The 25,335-nt window shown below is 41.0% G+C and overlaps 1 protein-coding gene across 1 annotated transcript in view; it reads right to left on the bottom strand.

Annotated features, from left to right (window-relative positions):
* LOC117757233 (transcription initiation factor TFIID subunit 4-like) overlaps positions 1–25,335 on the bottom strand; it is a 90,594-nt gene that overhangs the window by 13,471 nt on the left and 51,788 nt on the right. The window contains 2 exon segments of the mRNA XM_034578183.1: positions 13,279–13,326; positions 13,328–13,402. Of these exon segments, the coding sequence (XP_034434074.1) occupies positions 13,279–13,326; positions 13,328–13,402 (123 nt within the window).

Here is a 25,335-nt window from a genome sequence, read left to right as displayed (position 1 = left end):
TTCTAAGATCAATGAATTTTTGCCCGGGACGCACATCAGAAAGAGATGTACTTCAGTCTTTTTAGGGAACATTGGTCTATTTAATTCTAGTGTCTGATGCATGTGAAATATGCCTTCCATGGCCTCCTTCTTCTTCCCCAGGCACTGCTGCAGGCAGACATTACCACTTTTAATGGGCCGCCATGAGAAGAGGCAAGTCAGCCAATAACCCATCCTCACTAATGGATCGCCTTGTTTGTTCTCTTTCACGATTTTCTGAAGCTAATTTTAGATGTTCTGTTTTTCTGTTAAAAGACAAAATAGAGGACACTGTATCACAACAATATCTCTGCACAAAACAGTTAAATAAATGGTCTTTCGACAGAATCGCAGAAAAGAAATGTATTATTATTTGAGCAACTCATTTACATGGGCCGTCTCTGCTCAGTAAAGCAGATGGTGGTCGGTCCAGGTTACGAGGGGTAGCGTAAGTGTAACTGGAAGCCAAAGCAGGACCTCTCCCAGCGGGAGATGAAATGAACTTCTGAGCTCTGTAGGAAAAAGCTTAGAGAGGGCAGTAATGGGTGTAGTTAACAGCAGTAGTTTTTAACGGTGAGAATGATCAACTCGCTGATAAATCCAGTAGTAAACGGAGCTCAGTTTCACCTTAACCGTGGCTAAATTTAAACTGACCATGGCTCTTAACAACAAATATAAATAAGCAATTTAGATCAGTGCTTTAAATCTGATGCTAATTTTGTGAGTGATTTTTACATTTAAATTTAAAATTGAATTAATGATAATTATTCTATCATACAGGATCATTCAATAGACATTTGAAATATTCACAACAATACAAATTGCACAATATTACTGAAATACAAAACATTCACTTCCAATGCCATTCCTACATACATTATTAAAAAGGGTTAGTAGTCAAGACAGACAATTGCAGCTGAAACGCGTGAGTGCAACTTAACATAAAAAAATCAAACTAGTAAAGATCAGCCATGATGCAGTAAATGTACACATGCTGCTCAATTATTTAGTATTTAGTGGAAAGCAGAGAACTGCTGCTTACATGATACACTACTCAACAATGAAAAGTCCTGAATCAGATTCTGGAAAACTCAAACTACTCTCTGTGTTGGCATTTCTGCCATCGACTTGTAGTATTTTGCCTACTCTGTACATATTACCCCCTCTCATCCACCCTGCCTGGCATTCTTCTGCCCCCCTGCCAGCACCTAATGAAAAATCTTTTCCATCTTTTTTCCTCCTTTCTTTCCCCAGGCTCAGGACCTGACAGCTGACAATAGAGCTGACATAAAACTTAAAAAGTCAAAAGGAAAACAATTTTAAACACATAGCGATAAGAGAATGTACTGCTCCCTGAAAGTAATCAGGGTTAAATGTAACTGTATTGCAGGAGGTCCTATAAATAACCACAGAGACACAGGAGTTTCTTAAGTGAGCCATAACAGAAAGAGCTCTCCGGGGCTCCGCCGTGTACGTTTCAGAGGCTCAGTGTTGACAACTTCATTAGCAGCGCCCGCGCTCTAAACTCTCCAGTCGTTCGACAACATTATCACATGTTAAGAGTAAGAATTTGGAGGCCCATAGTTTCTATCTCCTCCAGGATGGAGGGACACACAAGCAGGCGCCAAACGGCAAAGCAGCGATCGAGGCGTTTTCTCTGCCTATCCCTGAGAGGTGAAGGCGTAGGATGAGGAGAGTGGGTTTGCACAGTGTGGTATATAGCACAGCATGGGGGCCCAGGATGTTAGGCTGTCCCCATGTCCCTGGCCAGCAGGCTAGCTAGAGAGCCAGCCATGATCGACCCGCCTCCGTAGCAGCGAGGCGGAGGGTGGGAAAAAAAAGGCAGCAAATTTCATTCTTCAGAAATTTAATTATATCAAGATTAACAAGGGAGGTAATTAATTTCTTTAAGATGGGTATCTCTTAAGTGCCTGGGGCTCAACTTTGTTGTCAAAACTGTATATTTAACCATTATTTCAGGGCAAAGTTTTAGAGGCAGGAATGAGGGGGATCACTGCTTTGCAATGAATATGGATATATAGGAGCTTCTTATCTAAATAAAGAGATTACAGTGTTAATACTAATGTTCACATTTATGTACATATATAAATGTACGGTTTATTTAGGAACTATTCAAAAATGGCCTGCGTCAACTACATTTAAAATAATTTGTTGAATCTATATTCACGAGGACGGATTCAACAGTTTTAAGGATTTTTTTTGCATCAGCTAAACTCTTCATCCTTCTGACATAACCTTTCCTACATGAGTGAACCAGTACCAGGTCGAGGCCAAGGTTGAATTAACAACAAGACCATCCTGAACTCCAAGCTCTCCAAGGCGTTGAACCAACAGCCCTTTCAGGAGGGAGTCCTGACAAGAAAGACAGAGTGATGCTCTAGTCAATGAAACGTAATTCTAACAAATTCTCTGTGAGATCAGAACACTGAATTATAAGACAGGAGTCCAAAATGCTCCTACACCTGTTCTGGAAGTTAAAGATAACAAATTCCATTTAGCTATTTCCTTGAAAAGGTTTGTAAATGCTGTCAAGCATGAATTCCTAAAAATGAATATGGAACAACGGTCCTTACAGCTGGGGTTTTGGCTTTAGCGTAAGTGTGTATTGTTGTCTCTTTAGGGCAATTTGAGATTTATCGAGGTTATGACGTCTGATCTTCTACTTCATTGGAGCATCATCAGGTATAAACAATTTATCAATATCCATTGATATGTCAGTGTGAAGTCCATCTACAAAATATAGCCTTATAGAATCAGTGATATATGCATTCTCTTTAATGGTGTGACCTGCCTAAGATATGGTGGAACGACGTATGAGAGGTGAGAATCCACCTCCTTCATTGACAATGTTTAAAGACTGTCTTATCTCTTTGAGTGTGATTCACAGGAACCTGAAGCCTCAATGACCTGAGTGCTGGACTGCCCGTGTGGGTGTGTGGGTGTTTGTGTGTGTGTGTGTAAACCCTTTCAGCAATTTTAAGTGAATTAAGGGATTAAAGTCATGATGCAAGTCAATTTGACAGTTACCATATATTTAGTATGCGATGCACTTACCAGCATCTCTTCTCCTCCCTCATTCTATACATAGTTCATTCAGTTCAGGCTACTCAGTGATTCTCTAAATTACTAATGTGCTGAACTACATTTGTCTACATCTCAGGTCTATGTTAGCAACCAACCCTAAAAAAATTAACAATGCCTAAAGCACAATTAACAAGTTAGCATGCTGTGTGTAAGAAGAGCCGTACAGAGCTGCTAGTATGGCCATAGACTCTTATTTACACCAGTATTTACTATTCAGGTCAACATTGAATTGGAAGTTAAAGTTATTTTCAGTTTTAGCTGTGATTTACTTATTTAGGCCTAACTAATTTCCCTGCTATTTGACACATACCGTATCCAGTAGCTGATTTGCTATTCTTTAACAGGGGAGACGGCCCAATCAGAGCAACCCCCTGCTCCCACAAGACCCACTAACACACACACTCACAAAGGACTTAATTGCAGGACGTCATAAACATAATTATGACATTTCAAATTCTATAATTGCAATTATAATTTCATTTTAATAGAACTGCTATTAGAATAATACAAATTTTATGTAGGACTACTCTTTTTGCTGGACATGACGCATTACAATAATTATATATTATAACTTATCTTTCAAAACACACTGAAATTTTGACAGTTTAAACCTTAATTATCAAACTGTTTTTACAGCTGAACATGGTGCTGTCAGTGTGGGTTAATTCCCTCAGAGGCGTTACCAGCTCCACTTCCACGTTAAATTAAAATATAGTAAAGGTCTATATCTCTAGAACTCTATAATCTCTATAACGCTGTATCTACAGTCATGTCTTCTGTAAAATACTATAGAGATGGCTTTCTCTGGGGTATAATTCGGATGCTACTGAATGATCATAGAAATATTAAAGGAATATTATATGAATGCTACAGGCAGCATTGAGCAGAAGTGCATCCTCTTTCGCTTCCGCAACTGCACATCGTCACTTTGATCCTGAAGGTGACACTACTCTATACCATATAGTCTGGAATGGATTATTAATTCTATACAGTTTGAATATTATAGATAAGAAGATGAGAAGAGAGAGAAAAAGCGACAAAGCCATTATCGGCTACTTTATGTGTTTTTCATATTTTCTAAAAGAGCAACTAACAAAACATAATTTAAAAAATGTCTAACATTTCAGTACAATCTGAAATGGAAGTGGATAAATGTATAAATGTATTCCACATAACTGAAGGAAAAAAAGGAATGTATTTATCTTTTCATGCTAATGCTATAGCTGCATTTTAAATGCTTTAACCCACAGTCCATAGTGCAGTAACCACTGGTGGGTACCACTGTGCTCTGCGTTGTGCAGGGCAAGGGAAAGTTGGCAAAGTGCACTGTGTTAAAGCTCTAAGAACGCAAGGCATCCGGCCAAGGAGCCCCTGCAACCATTCTGAAGACTCAACTCTGTCTCCTTTGTGTCCTCGCTGGAAATGCACAATCGCCTTGAGACGTAAAGTCAAACTAATATTACAATCTTCTTGACATTATGAAACCAATAGCAGCCTCTCTGTGCCCTCTTTAATCATATTTATGTAGGATGTAGAGAAGGGAATCCACACAGGAATCCTTATGCTTCATTACAGCCCGGTATAAGTCATTCTCCTTCATATTCCACCCTGCAAGACTTGAGTGGTGAAATAAATGTATAAACGCAACAGCTAATCAGGGGTTAATGTCAGTGCACCCTGTGGAGTTAACTGAGGCCCCCTTATGGTTCACAGCAAAAGTGTAGCTGTTTGAGGAAACAAAAAAAAAAGAAGGTTAAGTTAGCTGTCTTTTCCGCGAAAAGTAAACACTGTGTGTAGTGTATGGTTTGGATATAGAGAGAAGTAAAAGAAAATAAGAGAAAGAGAGCTTTTTCTAAATTAACACATGAGAAAGTTTTAGTAAGAATTGTGCACAGGCACATTACTTCCACTGTACCAGCAATCAGGAACGAGTTTTTAACCAAATAGTATTCTCTTCAGAGTCTGGATAGAGAGGGGGAAAGATGGAAAGCAAGAAGAGACAGGGGGAGGAGGAGGAGTGAGTGGTTTCCTCCACGCGGTGCCTTCTACTAGCATTCAGCTGGTCGGCTCTTAACCAAACAGCCTGGTTGGTCCTAGTCCTCTGAATCCTTACGCCCCCCCCTCTGGCTCCGGAACCACCGCGGTCTGCGAGTTTCCTGTTTGTCTGGTTGAAGACCTGGCCGATTTTTACTCCCAGGCGGCACATTGGGAGGGACGCAAGGAGAAGCAGGAGAAGGAGCAAAGCACAAGACATAAGGACAGAGGGGAGGTTGGCGGGGAGAAGGCAAAGGGAGAGACACTGAACACTCCCGAGTTGGGATTGATTTACTTCATTAACCGAGATTACAAGTTTAACTTACAAACCAGAGGTCAAAATTTCTCATTAACAAGGGGACCGTGGAGAACCTCGGGGCTGGGAGACCACTCTTATTACTGACTACACATTTCAATCTGTCTTTGATGTTCCATGTCTGCCTTTCTACCCCCTCTTTCCCCCTCCTATTTTTTGGCAGCGAGGTTGATTTTAATTGTAGCTATAGAACAGAGCATAGTTTGCCTGTAAGCCAGCCTCCACATCTGTAGTGAGTGCAGCTTTAGTGATATTGGGTGCAGTCCATAGCTCGGGGCTAATTTTAATGGTCCCCCTCCCCTCCCTCCTTCATTGGAGACTCAGATTGTTTTCCACGTGATTCCTGTTAATTTAGCTGGAGGAAAGGGCATCAGTTTTCCTTGTGCTTTTCCCCCTCTCTCCCCATGCCTCTCACTCTATTGCCTCACTCCTTCTTTCTGATCTACAGCCTCAAAGAAAGAAGGTGAAATGAATTCAAATGGAAAAATAGACTGTGCTCACTATTAAATCGCTCACCTACCTTTGTCCCTAGCGTTGCGCCTGGTCGAGATAGATAGGAGAAAGGCGGCGTGGCTGTACGAAACCATGGCAATTTTGCGGCTATTGTCATTTTTATGTCAACAAACAAAGCTCTGGCTTTGATGTGATAAATGGCCTTAGTGCCTAGATGATAACTCTGTGCTCATAAATGTGTCAAGGATGTTTCGAAGCTCTAAGCATGTTTCACACTGCAGGACATTGAGTGCGGAGAAAATTTTTTACACTGCAGAAGCTTTAATGCTAACCTTAGATGTTCTGAAGTCTCTATCAGTCTCTCATAAGAGACTGTAGCAACACAATTTAGCCAAGGATGCACCAGACGTGAAGAGAGGAGATCATCATCGAAATCGATGGGAGGAAATGAAACAGTCTCAGTCAAATCCTGTTAAAAGTGTGAAAGACTGAATATTGAGGGTGTGATCAAACAATAATTCGACAATAAAGATCTAATTTGACACACTGAGCTAAAATACTTCTTTACTATATAAGTGAATTAGGTGTGTTGCCTAACAAGAAAATATTCACTGGGAATTAAGATTTCCTTTTCCAATAACTCAACACTTATTAGGCAGGCATCAAAGTGGAAGTGTCCACAACTTCAAGCTTATGGCTTGAGGGCAAAGGTCATTTGTGCCGTCGTCATATTTCCATCCACCTTGAGCTCCCTCCGACCTTCTTCAAGGTAACCCATCCCTGACTTTTGTGCCGCACTTCAAAAGCCTGTGTGTGCTGATTGGAGGGTGAGGGCAGTAGGATGGGGACTAGTTAGCCGGAGTGGGGTTTTCGAAGAGTGTGCCTATGCAGTGACCCACCGCTGGGACCACAGCAGGACCTCTTCTAGAAAGTCAGCCAGCAGCCCCAGCCATTGGCTCCTTGGAACTAATCCACCCTGCGGAGCCCTGTAAGGCCCTCTTTGTTCCTTCCTGCAGACTAGACCAGGCTGGAGAGAGACTCCCCAGTCTTGACTGGCTATCAGTTTCACAGCCCGTGGCCATCCTCTTCCACGTGCAGGTCCTAGCTCGGCCAAGCCACCATCAAATTAAATGTGGGTGAGTGGGGGTGGGGGCGGGGGTTGTGATCGGGGGGTATGGAGTCAAATTGTGTCACCTGAATTCCGTCACAGTCCGAACATGGTGGAAAGGTGGTCTAACAAGGAGAAGAACAAGCAGGAGGGAAGGAATATTGAAGAGGAGGAATTTAACTGGAGCTCTGCCTCTCGGTGAACAGAGCAGGATCTCAACAAGGCCATTATCTGGCTCCTAATTTGAGCTCTGGCACAGCACTGAAGGGCTGCCTTTGTCTGGGATTAATGCGGAAAGCTCAGGATGCGATGTCAGAGGGAAATAATCAGCATGGGCCCTTCATAACGTTGGCTGCTTGTGCTCCTGGCCAGGGCCCCCCGGCTCATTTCTGTGGAGATGAAATCTATGACAAGCCCCTCAGTGAAGCTGAGAGCAGGCAACAGTCCAGTAACACCCACAGGCCTCCAGGCATCCTGTGACCCCCTTAGAAAAGTCACATTCACTTTGCTCTGGAGAAGGGAAAGAGAACGCCGCAGGCGCTTCAAGCCCATGTGAAATGAAGAAATGTGAGGAGGTGAAAACGAAGTGAAAATAAGTTAAGATTCCTCCTCCGCCCCCTCTGCAATCACTCCAGAGGAGGGGCACCTTATGACTTCACTTCATTATGCCCCTCTAATTAAACATGAGCAGGACATTAAAAAGAAGGTGGGGGGGAGTCGAAAAAAGACAACAACTCCAGCATAATGTATATTAATGTTTATGTTGTATAACTGTATTTGGGAAAGCGGTTTCAGAAAGCTTTTTTTTTTGCGCAGCAGAAGGTCGCAGGCTAATACCCATCAGGGTAAAACATTCTGAAAGAGGTTGGCAATGTACTCAAGGACCAGAAGTAATGCTTTTATTTTGTTATTTATGCTTTTTTACCGGGTGCATTACTATGCTCCTCTGCAGCATATTGCTGCTAAGCGAAGGATGTGAAGATGCAACTCGATAAGTAGGTTATTAAAATGACCAATTGACATTCAAAATTCTGGCTTATTTTACATTCATCATATTTACAGATGAATATGTGGAATTCAAATGTTTCCCCTGCCTAAAGGAAAATGTGACTCGGTACAGCAACTGTGCATGAGTTCATGTATGATCCTATGCTAGAGAAATAGAACATTAAAGTTACTTCTTATGGAACAGGAGACGTTCAGTTCAATCGAGAACAGACGGCGCAGGTCACATAATGTGTATGGCACATGTGACACATGATATTTTGTACTATCTTTGTCATGTTTGCTGACTTACACTACCGTTCAAAAGTTTGGGGTCACTTAGAAATTTCCTTATTTTTCAAAGAAAAGCACTGTTTTTTTCAATGAAGATAACATTAAATTAATCAGAAATACACTCTATACATTGTTAATGTGGTAAATGACTATTCTAGGTGGAAACGTCTGGTTTTTAATGAAATATCTATAGAGGTGTATAGAGGCCCATTTCCAGCAACGATCACTCCAGTGTTCTAATGGTACATTGTGTTTGCTAATCGCCTTAGAAGACTAATGGATGATTAGAAAACCCTTGAAAACCCTTGTGCAATTATGTTAGCACAGCTGAAAACTGTTTTGCTGGTGAGAGAAGCTATAAAACTGGCCTTCCTTTGAGCTAGTTGAGTATCTGGAGCATCACATTTGTGGGTTCGATTATACTCTCAAAATGGCCAGAAAAAGAGAACTTTCATGTGAAACTCGCCAGTCTATTCTTGTTCTTAGAAATGAAGGCTATTCCATGCGAGAAATTGCGAAGAAACTGAAAATTTCCTACAACGGTGTGTACTACTCCCTTCAGAGAACAGCACAAACGGGCTCTAACCAGAGTAGAAAGAGAAGTGGGAGGCCCCGGTGCACAACTCAGCAAGAAGACAAGTATATTAGAGTCTCTAGTTTGAGAAATAGACACCTCACAGGTCCTCAACTGGCAGCTTCTTTAAATGGTACCCGCAAAACGCCAGTGTCAACGTCTACAGTGAAGAGGCGACTCCGGGATGCTGGCCTTCTAGGCAGAGTGGCAAAGAAAAAAACATATCTGAGACTGGCCAATAAAAAGAAAAGATTGATATGGGCAAAAGAACACAGACATTGGACAGAGGAAGATTGGAAAAAAGTGTTATGGACAGACGAATCAAAGTTTGAGGTGTTTGGATCACACAGAAGAACATTTGTGAGACGCAGAACAGGTGAAAAGATGCTGGAAGAGTGCCTGACGCCATCTGTCATGCATGGTGGAGGTAATGTGATGGTCTGGGGCTGCTTTGGTGCTGGTAAAGTGGGAGATTTGTACAAGGTAAAAGGGATTTTAAATAAGGAAGGCTATCACTCCATTTTGCAACGCCATGCCATACCCTGTGGACAGCGCTTGATTGGAGCCAATTTCCTCCTACAACAGGACAATGACCCAAAGCACACCTCCAAATTATGCAAGAACTATTTAGGGAAGAAGCAGGCAGCTGGTATGCTGTCTGTAATGGAGTGGCCAGCGCAGTCACCAGATCTCAACCCCATTGAGCTGTTGTGGGAGCAGCTTGACCGTATGGTACGCAAGAAGTGCCCATCAAGCCAATCCAACTTGTGGGAGGTGCTTCAGGAAGCGTGGGGTGAAATTTCTACCGATTACCTCAACAAATTAACAGCTAGAATGCCAAAGGTCTGCAATGCTGTAATTGCTGCAAATGGAGCATTCTTTGACGAAAGCAAAGTTTGAAGAACAAAATTAATATTTCGAATAAAAATCATTATTTCTAACCTTGTCAATGTCTTGACTATATTTTCTATTCATTTTGCAACTCATTTGATAAATAAAAGTGTGAGTTTTCATGGAAAACACGAAATTGTCTGGGTGACCCCAAACCTTTGAACGGTAGTGTAGATTGGGGAGAGTGATCAGATACATTCCTAAACTTGAATAATGCTAATAATTGGGTAAGGATGAGGAGGATCCTGAATGTAATGGCTCTAAGACTGAAGGCGTGGGTGTAGAGAGACATACAAAGAACCTTTCTACTAGACAAACCCGCTCCTTGCAGCCCTCAGAAAGGTATTGGCTAATGAATCTTATCATTGATTTCAGATTTGATCATCTTCACTCACATGGTATATGAATAAACATGACAACAGCTTAGTAACTCATTACCAGCAATGCATTTCTCAGCACCAAAACCTTTTTGTTGTGCATGCAGTGCACACTGGAACTGGACTGTTAATCAATCCTGGCTATGGGGCAATTGGGCAAAATGTAAATATAAGAACGTGTATATGGAATAAAATGAAGCCAAGACATCCGGTTCATCAATATCAGTAAAATATTTAAATGCATGATGATGGTAACCCATTGACCAGCCAATGTGCCAAATGCTGTAGATCATGTAATCATTCACATCCATCAATCTATTTTGTCTTTACTGATCTCTTATATTATTTATCTACATTTTATTTGGGTGCTACAATCATATTACTTTTTTCTCCTACGCAATCTATGACTATAAAAAATGGTTTTTTATTTAGCTTTTTACTATTAATGGTTTTCCAGTGCTACTTAGTGGACATACTGTTCTCAAATTTGCTTTTAATGGAAACTGAATTCTAATAGATTCTTATTATCTATTATGTAAAAACTCACAATTAAAAATGAAGTCAATCTATCACTCATCAACAGCCATTTGTCCACATTTTTATTGTGAACAGAATACAATGGAAAATAGGGGAGAAGTTTTTGTTGTTTTTGTTTGTCTGAAGATTTAAACAAAAGTATTTTGGTAGAGGAACAACTTTGCACAGTCACATAAAAAAATAAATGAGTGGTATCTCCATCATTGATTATCTCACATTTTTCACCTCAGTAAACATTAGAGCCTATAATATGCCACCCAGTCAGGGTTTTTCCACATATAAACTGAGTATCCAGCCAAAAAGAATGTTGCCAGGGAATTTATTGTCATACTCCCTCAGGGAGTTTTACTTTTATTTCCAATCTCCATTTTATATTTTCTTATATTGATTTGAACGCACGAGCAAATGTGATTTTGGGTGAATTTAACTGAACTTGAAACTGAACAATGTGTGTGGAGTCCTTGGTTGACTGTGATGTGATCACACCTTGAACCAATTTTTTATCTATCAGCAGTGAGAGAGAAACAAAATGTGTTGGAGGCCAAAAAACTGTAAACAGAGGTAAACCATTAGAGATTTTTTAAGAAAGGAACAGTGTAACAATGAAATCTTAGAATCCCTGTTGATGTCTGAGTTTCTTTGACCGATCACATCAGAGCTTGAGGTGAAAACCTTAATAAAACATAAAGTGGCCCTGATGACTGAGCCACATCGGCTGCTAAATCAAAAAAAGAAGAAAAGGTACAACAAGTTGTTGTACAAGAGTCCCTGACAATAGTTCTCAGGCAAACAAATAACATAGGCAGACAACTAGAATAAAGTAGTAAGAAAACATTTACCTAGTGACGAACTGCAATGCAACAGTTTATGGTTAGTGATTAAGTTGGACACTGCGTGTAACAACTATCAAGTATCACATCTTTGACTACTAATAAAGTAGTCTGGTGTACTTGTCTACTTGAAAATCAACCTCGACAAGACTGAACTACTTTTCCTTCCAGGGAAAGGCTCTCCCACCCATGACCTGACTATTACCTTTGACAACTCTGTGGTAGACCCCACCCAGACTGCTAGCAACCTGGGTGTGACACTCAACAGTCATATCTCCCTTACTGCCAACATTACTGGAACAACCCGCTCGTGTACATACATGCAGCACAACATCAGCAGAATACATCCCCTTCTCACTTAGAAGGCGACGCAGGTACTGATCCAGGCTCTGGTCATCTCATGCAACTCCCTGCTGGCTGGTCTACCTGCTAGGTCCATCCAGAATGCAGCAGCTCGACTGGTCTTCAACCTACCTAAGTTCACTCACACTACTCAGCTCCCTTCACTGGTTACCAGTGGCTGCCCGCATCAGTTTCAAGACACTAGTACTTGCGTACCGTGCTGTGAACGGATCCTGCACAGTGTACATCCAGGACATGGTCAAACGTTACACCCCAGCCTGTCCACTCCGCTCTGCATCTGCCAATCGGCTTGCTGCTCCCTCACTGCGAGCTAACCACTCAACAAAATCACAACTGTTTGCTGTCCTGGCTCCCAAATGGTGAAAAGAGCTCCTAATTGACATCAGGACAGCAGAAAGTCTACATATCTTCCGCCGCAAACTAAAGACACATTTCTTCCGACTATACCTTGGTTAAGAAGATGATGTCTAATAAACCACCGTCAACTCTGGTGTTTATATATTTTTTAAAAATGGCACTTACATGTGGCACTTTGGCAGTTTGGCTTTTTTAAAGCAATTAAATTGTACTTACTTGATTCTTGTTGTTCTGGGTTTGTACCCTCATTGTTGAATGCACTTATTGTAAGTCGCTTTGGATAAAAGCGTCAGCTAAATTAAATGTAATGTAATAAACCTTGATACTGACACATCACAAGTTTGAAGCATTATACGGAAAGTGATGCACAACCTCAAGTGTTACCTGACAGAAATGTGAAAGAGGAAAACAAACATCCCACATTGAAACCAAACTCCCCGTCAAGTGGTTTGATTAAGATGAATTACAAGTACCCTGACCAGTTGCTGGTGCAGGAGACCACCGCCTCACCTGCAGTTATGCGTTTCTATTTCTTATTCACTGTCTTGCAGAAAGATATCCAGTGAGTCATTTCTTGCATACCATTTAACAACCCTGAATGTTTGAACTTACCACAGTCGGGGAAGACAGAACAAGAAAAATTACTGAAACCTGCCTACATAAGAATGCAAGGAAATATTTTCTTTGGATTCAGTATTCTCCTGAGGAAATGCCAGTTGGTAGGTTGTCAATATGCTCTGTGTGTCTATAAAACTATCAGGAAGGGTAAAACATGTTCCTTATTACACCATTTTGTTTCCTAGATAAACACAGTGAAACTGAGATAAAAAGTTGCCAGTTAGACAGTTCCCACTTTTGGAGTTACCTGATTTATATATATATATATACATATATATATATACATATATATATATATATATATATATATATATATATATATATATATAGATAGATAGATAGATAGATAGATAGATAGATAGATAGGGAAAAGAAAAAAAAAAGAGATAAAATAGCCAATACGTGAGTCTGGTTCTTACCTCGGTCCCTGATGGCGTGGCTCCTGGTGAATCCACTTTGCGTTTTTTTGCGGGGTCCGATGGCAGCTAGTGCTGTAAGGTTGGCATCTCGCTGCCTTATCTGCGCCAGCTCCTGTTGTTGCATCTGGTGAAGAAAAAAGAACACAAAGATTAGAAAATTACCCTCTACGCTCTATGTAGTGTAGCGTAGCACCAATATTAAATGCATCTGTTTGGGTAAGAAAGGAAATCAGGTATCAGTATGCACCACTGATTCATGTACATTTAACATCTGCTGAAAAAAGTGAATTTTCACACCTATATACTCATATTTCTTCCACATACATATTCAGAACTTATGCCCTAAATGTGATGGCTTTGAGGATAACAAAGCTTCAGTCTGCATAAAACAAAACCATCTATGGTAAAGAACTGCTTCATGTAAACTTTCCTTGTTGGTAGCAGTGATGGTCTTAAATTTCAAAACCCAACTTCCTCTCTCTGAATGTGTTAACCAAACACCATGTCAGTTATTTGGAGCCATACAATTAATCCAAGAGATACTGGATTTGAATTACAGTCACATTTTAAAAGACTCGATGGTAAGAAGTGAATCAAATGTAAGTAAGTAAATATATTTTCATGTGTTGTATAAGCTCTCTGAGCTGAACAAAATGGAAGCCTTTTGTCAGCCATTAACAGAGCTCCTGTCAAAGCTAGTGTGTGTGTGTGTGTGTGTGTGTGTGTGTGTGTGTGTGTGTGTGTGTGTGTGTGTGTGTGCAGTCACATGGTCCCATTGTGATTTTTGCAGTTTGTGATGTATACGGGGGAGGTTGTGTGGAGGCACTGCCCAAGGTAATGTCATGTCTTGCCTCAGGGCTGAGGGGGAACCCAGCATTGCTTGGAGCTGCCCTTTCTATTGGTTGGATGTGTGAAGGCCCGGGGCCATGGCACAGAGGGTGTCAACACTCCCTCCAACATGCAAACACAGTCCACACACACACACACACACACACACACGTGCCTATGTCGGCCAGAGCACAGGGAATGCCTACCCACCAGCCTGCCTGCGTGCCTGCCCGCTGGGGGGAGAGGGGCCTGGGTTGGAGCGAACAGGGACAATCAATGTGCGCTTTCATGTCTTTCATGTTCTTTTATGTTATCGCTCAGCATGTGTTCGCCGGGCGCTAGTGTTTGTGTGAGGCATGTTTGTTGTCTGATCAGGGGAAAATTTCATGTTACTTTCAGATGGCGCTCTGTAAAAGGTTGCTTTGGTGTACAAAGTCTGTTCTAAAATGAGCATGCAGTTGGCTCTGATTTTCTCCTAAAACCCTGCTGGCGAGGCATGCCCTTTAGGGTGTTGCCACTTCACATTTAGCACGGTGGAACTGTCGAAAGATTAAAACACGCTGACAACACAAAGTATAGGGGAAATAATAGCAGTGGTAGCAACTAGCAGAATACCTCAACTACATTTACGTGTCCATTTTGAAATGGATCCTGGTAAAAAATGGAGATGCTGCCTGTTAAACTAATGCTAACTAATAACAATGACACGGACATGACATGAATTCAGGGAGTTAGTTGAGCATCAGGCTCTTAACACGATGCAAATACAGTCAGAAACTGGGGATCATGACTGGATGTGGTCAACTGGGGTGGAGATGAATATTGCTGCTGTCCTCATGGCAAATGTAGCATTAACGTTATCATTGCTAACCTTATTAGGCCTTGCTACAAACAACACACAAATCTCTCCAGGCCTGAAAGAGCGAGAGAGAGAGAGAGAGAGAGAGAGAGAGAGAGAGAGAGAGAGAGAGAGAGAGAGCGAGAGAGAGAGAGAGAGAGAGAGAGAGATGTCCGCTATCTCACTGATGGCACCAGGATGCCGGCATCTCTGCCTGGCAGTTGGCACCAGGCATGGGCTCCCAGCGCCCACAGCAACTGCCTGCATTTTCAGATTTATGACTGTATGATAAATGAAGACTTCATTTAACCATCTGCAACCCTCCAGTCTCCGTTTCCTGTCAGTACAGAGGCCGCCATGACACTGGGAGACGGATTTCTGATGTCAATCTGGTGCCAGTGCGCCAAGTCCACCTTCCTTTGACGATTGCAGATTGATACAAGCTAGAGTTGGACCAGACTTTGCTAGATTTGTTTTCCCATGTTTTTTCCAACTATCATTTAATTCAAACATTGTCATTGAGAGCATTTATGTGGACACAGACAAGAGTAGAAATAGCAGTATTAAGGAATATAGACACATGTTGCCTTCAAAACCATGTAGATTACTGTTATCAACTGCCCTGAACTGTACAGGGTTTGTTTATGTATAATGTAATAATCTCTTGTCACTCTCACTCTGTGCACATATATATATATATCAATACAAATGTATATATAGGCGCTAAGCAACCCTACTGTTAGTAATCCCATTACAATCTTTTTGTCTGTTGTAAAACTACTCATTATTAAATGAAATAATTTTGTCGCAACATTAAATGATTTTGCAGTATCTGTCATCAGGACATCGTTCTGAGGTATCTGGATCTCACTGAGACAGACATGGAAATCAAAACTCTTACCAACACGTCAAAGAATCTCTCTCTTCTTTCTGAATTCCCCTGTCAGCAATAGGTACAATCATATCTGAGAAATGCAAAGGTCACTACAGAGATTAATCCCAGACTGGAAGAATAACCAGCTGGCTGGCAGGATGCATACATTTGTCAGATCTGATCAATTGTACCACATGAGTAAATATCTGCTGCTCCAAAGTCACATAAATACCAGTGCTTCCAGTCTGCCTGTGTGCCCTTTTGAAGCAGAGAACTGGGACTTGTTACGTCAAATTATTAGCAAAGGTCAGGAGATGTAGAACATTTCCCAGGTACCCACAGAACCAATCTGTGGCTTTGTTAGAATGGGGTTTTATTTAATCTTAATGCAGAAAGCACAGTGTTGGGTGATTATGTTATGGCCAGCGTGGAAATGGGACGTGTATGGAAATAGAAATGAGTACATTTCTGGGGAAGCGATTGTAGCAGTTGCACCAATGTCTCCAACAGATGTCGAGTGGCCTGCTGAATGCAGTTAACACTGCGATGACACTATACAGTGTTTTACGTAAAAATATTAAAGAAATACAAGGTGACATGAACCGCCACCTACTCCAAAAATACTGTAACTGTTTTCCAGGTATGAAAAGTCCTTTTAAGTATACTGTATGTTATCGTACAGTAACTGAATAAAGATTACCCCCCTTAAAATACTAATACAAATCCTAATTCAGATCTTCACAGAACTTCACCTGTTCCTATAGATATCAGCACTATACATATGCCTGATTCTTTCCATAAAGGTATCGGCATTATTTCTTGAGAATATCATGAAAAAGTTAAAAATAAAACCACCTATAAACACTCTCATAATGCTAAAGAAATCCTGGATCTCACCCCTTTATTGAATCCGCACCAAACGTTAATGGATTTTTCCTTGCTCCACACTCCACCCTTATCCTGACAGACAAACAGCAATAAAACATAAACTCCTTGGCTAAGGTCATGAGACAAAAACCTCTATTTAAAGGGAAATGGATGTTATTGTTCATCTGCATCGTTGACGGCTGGTTTGCCTGTTTAAAACAGCGGCTTAATCAGTACAGCTGATGCTAACAAACTATTTATAAAAATAAAAGTTAAATAATGTTTCATTAATGCAATGGCGTTTCCTGTTCTTGTTCATTAGTAATGTTTGTTGCTACCTCGTGGACTCAACAGATTCGGTCGCAAATGCAAACTCAATTCACTTCATTCAATTTAAATATAAAAAAAAATATGTCCATCTTCAATAAAAAGTCTAACTTACAGTTCTGTAACCCTAATAGATCGGTAAAAATGTCGGTCATGACTGAAGATAGGATTTTTTCTCCTCAAAAACATGAGAAAGAGCAGCGTGTTCATTTATGTTACAAAAACGTCTCAAATACAGCAAGAACCTTAGAGCCATCTGATATGCTTGGAGTGAAGAGGAGGATAAGCTGCGGGAGCCATGATGGCCAACCTGCCATTCTCCATCTCTGCTTTTTTTAACAAAGGCTTTTCTCTCCCTCCTCCCTCCCTCTCTCCTCCTGGCCTGAGGGGCTGCTCATGGCCCCCCAGACGCTTACAGACAGATGTCCTTGGTAGAGCAGAACACGCTCTGCTTGACGTCACAAGTAGCTACGGGGCAGTGGAGGAAGCTTGAGGGCTCTCTGCTCTACAAAGACCACAGTATAAAAGCCAGACCATGGGTTTTGCGTTGGTCTGTCTCTTTACCCTCCCCCTAATCAGCTCTGGTCCAACAAGACACAGCAGGGAGCTTCTCAGTATATAGACATGACATATGTCACTTTGGTGAACGCCGTTATTTCCCCAAAGACAGTTCATACATTTTAAACAAGGCAAGGTGGCTCCAGTGGAAATCAAATCCCTTACCATGGCTTTAACCTTTGCACTGCTCGCCTATAGGCTGAGTTAGATAAAGGACATAAATACAATAGTATTGGCCGAATGCTGAGGGGAGCTGTCTCCAGGCTGAACATTGCACTTTCTGCATTTTACTGATGTGTTCTAGTGTTTGGGCAGACATTAGTTTAACTACAGTCCACCTTGCAATGGGATCACACTAGTGTTGATTGCCTGATCACTAAGTATTCAGCAGTTATTACTACATTATTATTACTCATTTCATTAGACGTGCATTCAATAGTTATAACTACATTGTTGCATGAGCAATCTGCCTTCATTTTGCCTTCATTTTACACACCTGTAAAGTTCCGCACACTACATCTTGCACAGTTGATGTTATCCCAGTGACAAATGCTGCATTCAAACGGGGTTGTGTTTACCGTGTTTACCAGAATCCATATCAACGCCACCCTGTGTGGTATTCACGACCTTGTAGCTTGGTTTTCTGAAAACTCAGAGCTCACAAGATGTGATGAGATTGATGACATTTCAGAAATGGCAGTAGCCACAGAAGTAAATTCAGTCACATGTGATGTTTCTATTTATTAATTTATGTTGATTTTCCCAAAACTAGTCTTTTCCCTCATTATTTCTTTGCATTTCCTGCTTTATGTTACGTGACTGCTAGCTTGTTAAACTGTTAGCCTCTGTGACTTCTAGACACCAAAGTCAAGTCAATATTAGTGTCCATGTTGTCTTTGCCTAGCAGCAGTGTTCTCACGACTTACCATGTCATAACAAGTTCTATTTGAGGGCAACAAAAATCGGTCCACATCAGACAGAAATAACACCCAACACCACCTCAAATCTGCGTCTGTTGAGTTCTCACTACAAAAGGTGTCTCCAGGACCACAGTTTTCTTAATGTATGATAAATATATTAATAATCTAACAGTCTCTTAAAGTAATACTGTTGGAATTATTTTGCTCTCTAACTACACTGTCGTGGAGAATGTTCACATTAGCACAATGTTAAACACCAGTAATAATAGTATTCATAGTCAGCAGTGTGTGAGAAAGGATTGAAGGGTGTCATTCCTATTGTATAAACTCACTGTATGAACAACCAGAAACATGTTTATTAGATCAGGTCTATTAGGGCCACAGGAGTATAACAAGTATATTTAATTTTATTTGTTTTTAGATCTGGATGGATTTCCCTGTGTCTTTGGTGATCCTTTGACCTTCCCCCTAAAGCCATCATCGGGTCAAAATTTAAACTTGTCCAAAACCAATTACTCAAGCAAATTTCCCATCAGTCTCGGCTGTACTTTGTTTTGTGTTAATTAATCCACATTCGCATACTGAAGTTAATTAAACTAAGATGGTGAGTTGGTCACCATTAGTGATCCTTTGTAACCTGGTTAATATCATAATGTTAGCATTGTCACCGTGAGAAAGTTAGCATGCTGATGTTAGCTGTGTTTATGTACAGCCCATAGACTGCAAATAAAGATGGATGACATGACTGCTCCCAAAAAGTGACGCCAAAGCATTTATATTGCCACCTGGTGGCTGGCTCCAGTATCGGTTATGAAAAGTCAAAATACACGTCAAATGTTTTTTCTCAAAGATGGTAAGGTAGTAGACTCATGTTTTCACAATAATAACACTTAATTAACTAGTTTTGTCAGTTAGAACTAGGCAAAACACAAAAGGTGTGTGCACAGTAGTATTATTGTCGATGACAATGCATGAAAAAATAATAAAAAATTATTAATCTCAATAAAATGTCTCAGTTTGGGTGTAAATTAAGATCAAATATTTCATGAATGGAGATAATACTTTTTTCTCACTTTGTATTTCAAATACCATTTTCAGTCGCAGGTTTCCATAGCACCGCACATTCCTACTCTATAATAAGCAACTGTGAAACAGCAGCAATGTAATATTATATATGACTTGTTTACACGATGTACTCACATCGTGTAAGTTGTTGATATCAATTATTCCATAATTATAACTGTCACCCTGTGAAAAAGGGGAAATGGATCATATATTAATCTGTCATGACTCAATTGATACTTCTGTCCATTAGCCGTTATCCTGCCATGCTTTTGTATGTGCTGATGCCAGATCTGTAAAGTAAAGTAACTTTAGCTTATATCATTATCTCCACTCTGTCTACAGCAGGTCTCTCCGATCTTCAAAGATAATTTTTCTTTAGGAAAAAGTATTTTGGTGTAAGATTCCGTTTCCTGTTTGACTGGCAGTTTTCATCCTGTCAAAAGCGTCACTGTACACACGATGGTCTGCAAAACACAGTGTACGGACAGGAGTGTCTTCATCCATTTGTAACACAACTAGCCACAACTTCAGAGTGTCACAGTCTCCTAAAGCTTTGTGAGGTGTGCTGCGTCATTTTGTTGCTTTTATTCTGAAATGAGCAAACACGAACCATCTTTTCCGGTTCCCTCCAACTCTCACTAATGTTTGCACTGTTTCTTCCTGCAACAACTCACTTTCCAGCAAGACTTCTGTTACAGGTTCGACACACGTCAATTTCGGTTAGAATCCATAATGTGTTCGCACACATAAAACAATCTGAACCTGTCAGTGGCAAAAACAAACAGTCAACGTACTTTGATGCAGACAAAGGACCCATGGGATTACACTGCAGCCGTTTGGATGCTGGTTGTCTTGTTCTCACACAATATTTGACCAATAAATCCAAACATCTCTGTCTTTATTAATCATTTAGACCAAAAAAGAAGGGAAATAGGCCTGAGGTTTAAAAATACTGGAATTATCCCTTAACATGAGTGTGTGTTGACATTTTATGTATGTGTTTTATGCGTGTCTGTTAACCATGGATCTCATTCACCTGACACCCACATGGCCGACATTACATGAACATCTGTGAGCTGCATCTTGAGGCCTTTCTTCATCTGAAGTGCCTGCTAGTTAGTTTGCCGCAGGGAGAAAGGCCATTTGCAGTAACCAATCAGGTTTCACTTCTCCATCTGCACTCATATAGTACAAAGAGAAGAGTTCAGCCTCGACCTGATAATCTACTCAAGTCTTTGTGTTAAGAGACATGCATGACATCATCACCACCAACAATTAGATATGGCAGTGTTCCACAAGTAAAAGTTTGAATGTTTAATTTGTATATAAAAACATGTGTAATGTTTAGATGATATTTTGTGCTGAAGCATATTTCATTGCCCTTTTAGGTATAAAGTTACACTGTATTGCATTCAGTCTTTAATATGTGTATGGTTTACAGTTATATGCATAGAATCTACATATCGACTATATACATATTGATGGATTGCATTATTTTACCAATACAGAATGACAGATATTAAATATTTAAAAGTGTCTTGAAGAGACAAATCATGATTGAAGTTCAGCTTCATCACATTGTCCAACACATAAATCTGAATATTTTAGTGAATCTGTTTGTGATTACATTATTTTACCTATGTAGATGAATTCAAAATACATGCATGAGCTAATAGTCTTGGCTCAGAGTGTTCCATTTCCTCTGAAGCCGAGTATGTCAGAAGTGTTTCCAGGGCCAAGGACCAATTATTCCGAGCCCTCAGCCGTCCCTGGAGCTAAGGTCATTATGTGAGTGTCACTATCATGACCCTGTGGTTCCTCTTCATCTGCAACTTATTTGCAGGAATTAAACCGTGTTGAGGGAAACTGTGTGAAATATGTGCATAAATAAAGACTTGATGCCGCTGCTTCGGAGCGAGTATTATTTTGGATAAATAATAACATTTGCGCTGCGCATTTTGCCAAGGAACTGTGTTTAACGAAGGAGCCAGAAATCAGTGTTAAGCAGATTCTGACGGTGTCACACCGGAGTGAAGAGGGGAAAGCGGTGATCATTAAAAATACTGCTTATCTAAGGGAAAATTTCCTACTTTAAATGTTCTCTCGCTTTGTCTCATTCTATGCTGCCGTGCTTCGTCTAGCAGTCTTCTCTCCCCCTGTCTCTCTTTTTTTTTTAGATTTAGATTCGCCGCTCGTCACCTTCTATTGATCACGTCTAATTTGCATCCAGGAAAAGATGAGAACTCAGATATTCACACTCTGAGAGAGGACGATCTCAATGATTTATTCATTTCCAAATCAAAAAAAAAGAGGAGTGAAAGGAAGGTAGATGAGAAGGGGGAATCTTCATAGGCAGCAGGCGACTAGCAGGCTCTGAGGCTGGGCTCCTCTTCTCCACACCGCCCCCAGGCACATGGTGTGCAAGTCCTCCTAATTAACAAGGTGAATCATGCTGCTGCTCTCTAATTAGCCAACATGACAATCTAATGGAAACATGCAGGCCGAGCTGGCACACTTAGCATCACCTCACAAAGACCTCCACTACTGTCCTTCCCACATGAATTTCACAAAAATGACACCTCAGAATCGAAAATGAAAAAGGAAGGAGAAAGGGGGCAGAGTGGTTCAGGGAAGTGTGTTTTTGGGAGAGGTCAGAAAGGAGAAGTTATAGCTGGTAAGGGTGAGGTATTTTTTTCCCCTCCTTCGAATATCCTGTGTGTGTGTGGTGTTTGTTGCCTAATTGAAACCTGCCTCCTTCTCACTTACATCCCAGGCACAGGAGGCTGGCACCTCGCCACCAGCGTAGCTCAGTACGCCCAATTCCCCTGTCGCTCGAGTCCCAAGGAGTGCTCCGGCGCACAAAGAGAAAAGTGAACCTACAGGCTTCTGCAGCGAGGAGACGAGTCGCTATCTCCCTCTGAGGCAAAAAAAAATCTCCTTTTTTGTTGTTTTCCTTCTCATTACAGCACTTTGTAATATTCGAAAACACACAGGAACACCAAAGGTACTTTTAAAGCCTGCTTCTATTTTTTTTTTCTTGTAATATGTCTTGAGGTGAAGAAAAAAACAGAAGTTGAGACTACCGACAACAAAGCAACAAATAAAAATAGGGTTACATTGTACTGTTTAGTAGCCCGAACATCTTGAGGACCTAAAAAACAAAGACCTTTCTTAAGTGATAATTAAATTATTCACATCAACCCTTTGTATGATCTTTCAAAAAACATCCAGTTGAACATATATGAAATAACAGGACACCTGCTAAAGTAATGCATAACCTAATTTGTAAAAAAAAAAAGCAGAATGTTGTTCTACTCACAGGCTGACCATGAATGCTGCCTGCTCTATTCATATAAGGTATTGTGTGTCTCTGAGGCCAGAAGACAAGAATATAACAAGTATGAAGTGGGACACACAAAACAGCAGGAATTCTCTTTGAAAGTCAGCACAGAAAGGGAGAGGACGTGGAGGAGGGTAGCAGGCTTTTGCCCCTGGGCCTGCCTAGCGGGCGAGACTGGCTCTTTGAGCAGAGCAGTTTGTGGAAGGCCAGAGGATGAGAGCCTATGAACTTGCAGATATAACTGGCCTGATAAAAAACCAAGGGGCTGCTACATTGTCCTCTGACACACTGCATAGAGCCGCTCCTCTCTGGCTGACTGGGCTCACAGTGTGGGTGGATTCCAGTCTCTCCGTGACCTGGTCACTTGTGGAGGATGTCGGGCCAATCAAGGAACGTGTACATTAGCATTTAGGCCTGGTGCATAAATAACATGTATAAATGAGGTTTATGTGTGTTCAATTTGACCATGGTTGTGCATATTTCACATCATTCATTCATAGAATCTAACATTTATGTTTGTAGAGAAAGGAAGGACCGATAACTGCAGACTTTTAATTGGAGCCACACAAGGGTCAAAGTTGAGCTCAAGCAGAATTAATCTAGTACAGAGGTTCGAGACATTTCAGTGCTGCTGCATCAAAATGGACAAAAAACTCTTAATGCCTGAAGAAGAAAAAATATTTGAAGAAAATTATTCTGACAAAACCTCTGAGAATCCCATTAGACAGCTCGAGGTTTTCACACAAGTCTTCTGGAATCACTCTGAGCGAGAAGTGAAGTGTTTCTTCAAGGACAAGATGAGAGGAGAGGAGAGGAGAGGAGAGGAGAGGAGAGGAGAGGAGAGGAGAGGAGAGGAGGGGAGAAGAGCTGCAATCATTGGAGTGAAAAGGTGACAAAAGCCTCGTTCATGCAGAGATCTTGTGCCGTATTGCTGTTGCTATTACCCTCATTGTGCCGACTTTACTTGTTCACACCACGTTGACACTGAACCAAACAAGCTTGCATATTGTCTGCCTCATGTGTGCTGTTAGATAACATACTGGAACCCAGAATCACAAGCGTGACGTGTACCACAACAGCATTGGCGTCTGACGCACCAAGCCAGCTCTCCCAATCTAGCTCTGTGACTTTGTCCACTGCGGGCTTTAAGGCTGAACAACAATGCCACCTCATTCCATGGTGGTGGTGGTGGTGGTGAGAGTGGTGAGGGATGTTCAATTAAAAAACAGAACTCAGTTATAACGTTTATTATATTATTTCACAACCACTAAAACGAATAGGATAGATACATAGATTATAATAGAGATTACATGCAGGCAGTCAACAACTGATCTGAGACAGCCCTCTTCAGTCCTCCCTCCTCTCAGGTGAGTTGCATGTGCCAAGATAAATTATAAATATTTCTATGTTACACACACATATATATATATATATATAACTTTGACACTTTGGTTCTCATTAATTTCCTGCAACTCTGTTCCCCCACACCCCCACCTCACGAATGACGCAAATGACCTATATTTGATTTGAAGCAGTGATTTTTGCCAAAAGGTGAAAAAATTGTACCTGGTAGAGAAGAGAGGAGAGGAGAGGAGAGAGAGGAGATCCCTTCCTGTGTTACATTAAAATCATACGGTATCATGTGATCTTGTGGTTTGATTGTGCTAAACTGCAGGTTACAGGATATATATAAACAGTATATATTAATTAATAAATTAATGAATAAACGTGGATTCAAATGGTTTATAATATATTCAAAGCCAGATAAGGGGGGCAGAGGGAGAAAATTGCACAACAAGTGCCACTTCCCATAATGGCAAATCTAGCTGGTTTCTAAAGCCTTAATATGACTTTCATTTTCGAACACAGCAGGAGATTCTGCAATCAGACGCGTTCACAACAACAGAAAAATCTGAGGAGCATTCAGACGAGGGGTGGTGCAGCACACAGGAGGCAGGACATGACTTTCTCTGAGAAAATCATGTGCGTTTGTTTACAGCACATTGACACGGCCCGCATTACCACAAGCTCCCAAATCTTGTCTTTCCAAGTTGGTATCTTTGTCAGTGTCTTCTACGTGTATGGCACACCTGGCAACTTCCTTAACTTGTGGTGAATTCTTCTGACATTTTCCTGTTGTATTTTCTCATAGGCTAATTCAGACATTCTCCAGAGTTTTTACTAGGGGGCTGACAGGAGAAACTCTGGATAATATCTAGCAACTGACTCGTACACTTGCGTTCTCACATACAGTCCCTCCGGACACTTTCAAGAGAATCTCCGGCACTGACATTACTTTGACTAAGGTGGTGAATAAATCAGCTGACACAGTTCATCCTCACTGTAGCCGTTGTTGTTCACCTGTAGCTGCAAATCTATATACTCCTTTACTTTCCAATGGGGGCCCATAACTGATTCATCCCAATTTGCACCACTTGAA

Source organism: Hippoglossus hippoglossus, chromosome 3 (assembly GCF_009819705.1).
Source record: "Hippoglossus hippoglossus isolate fHipHip1 chromosome 3, fHipHip1.pri, whole genome shotgun sequence".
NCBI classification, from domain to species: domain Eukaryota; kingdom Metazoa; phylum Chordata; class Actinopteri; order Pleuronectiformes; family Pleuronectidae; genus Hippoglossus; species Hippoglossus hippoglossus.
This window is presented reverse-complemented; position numbering and strand designations above follow the sequence as displayed.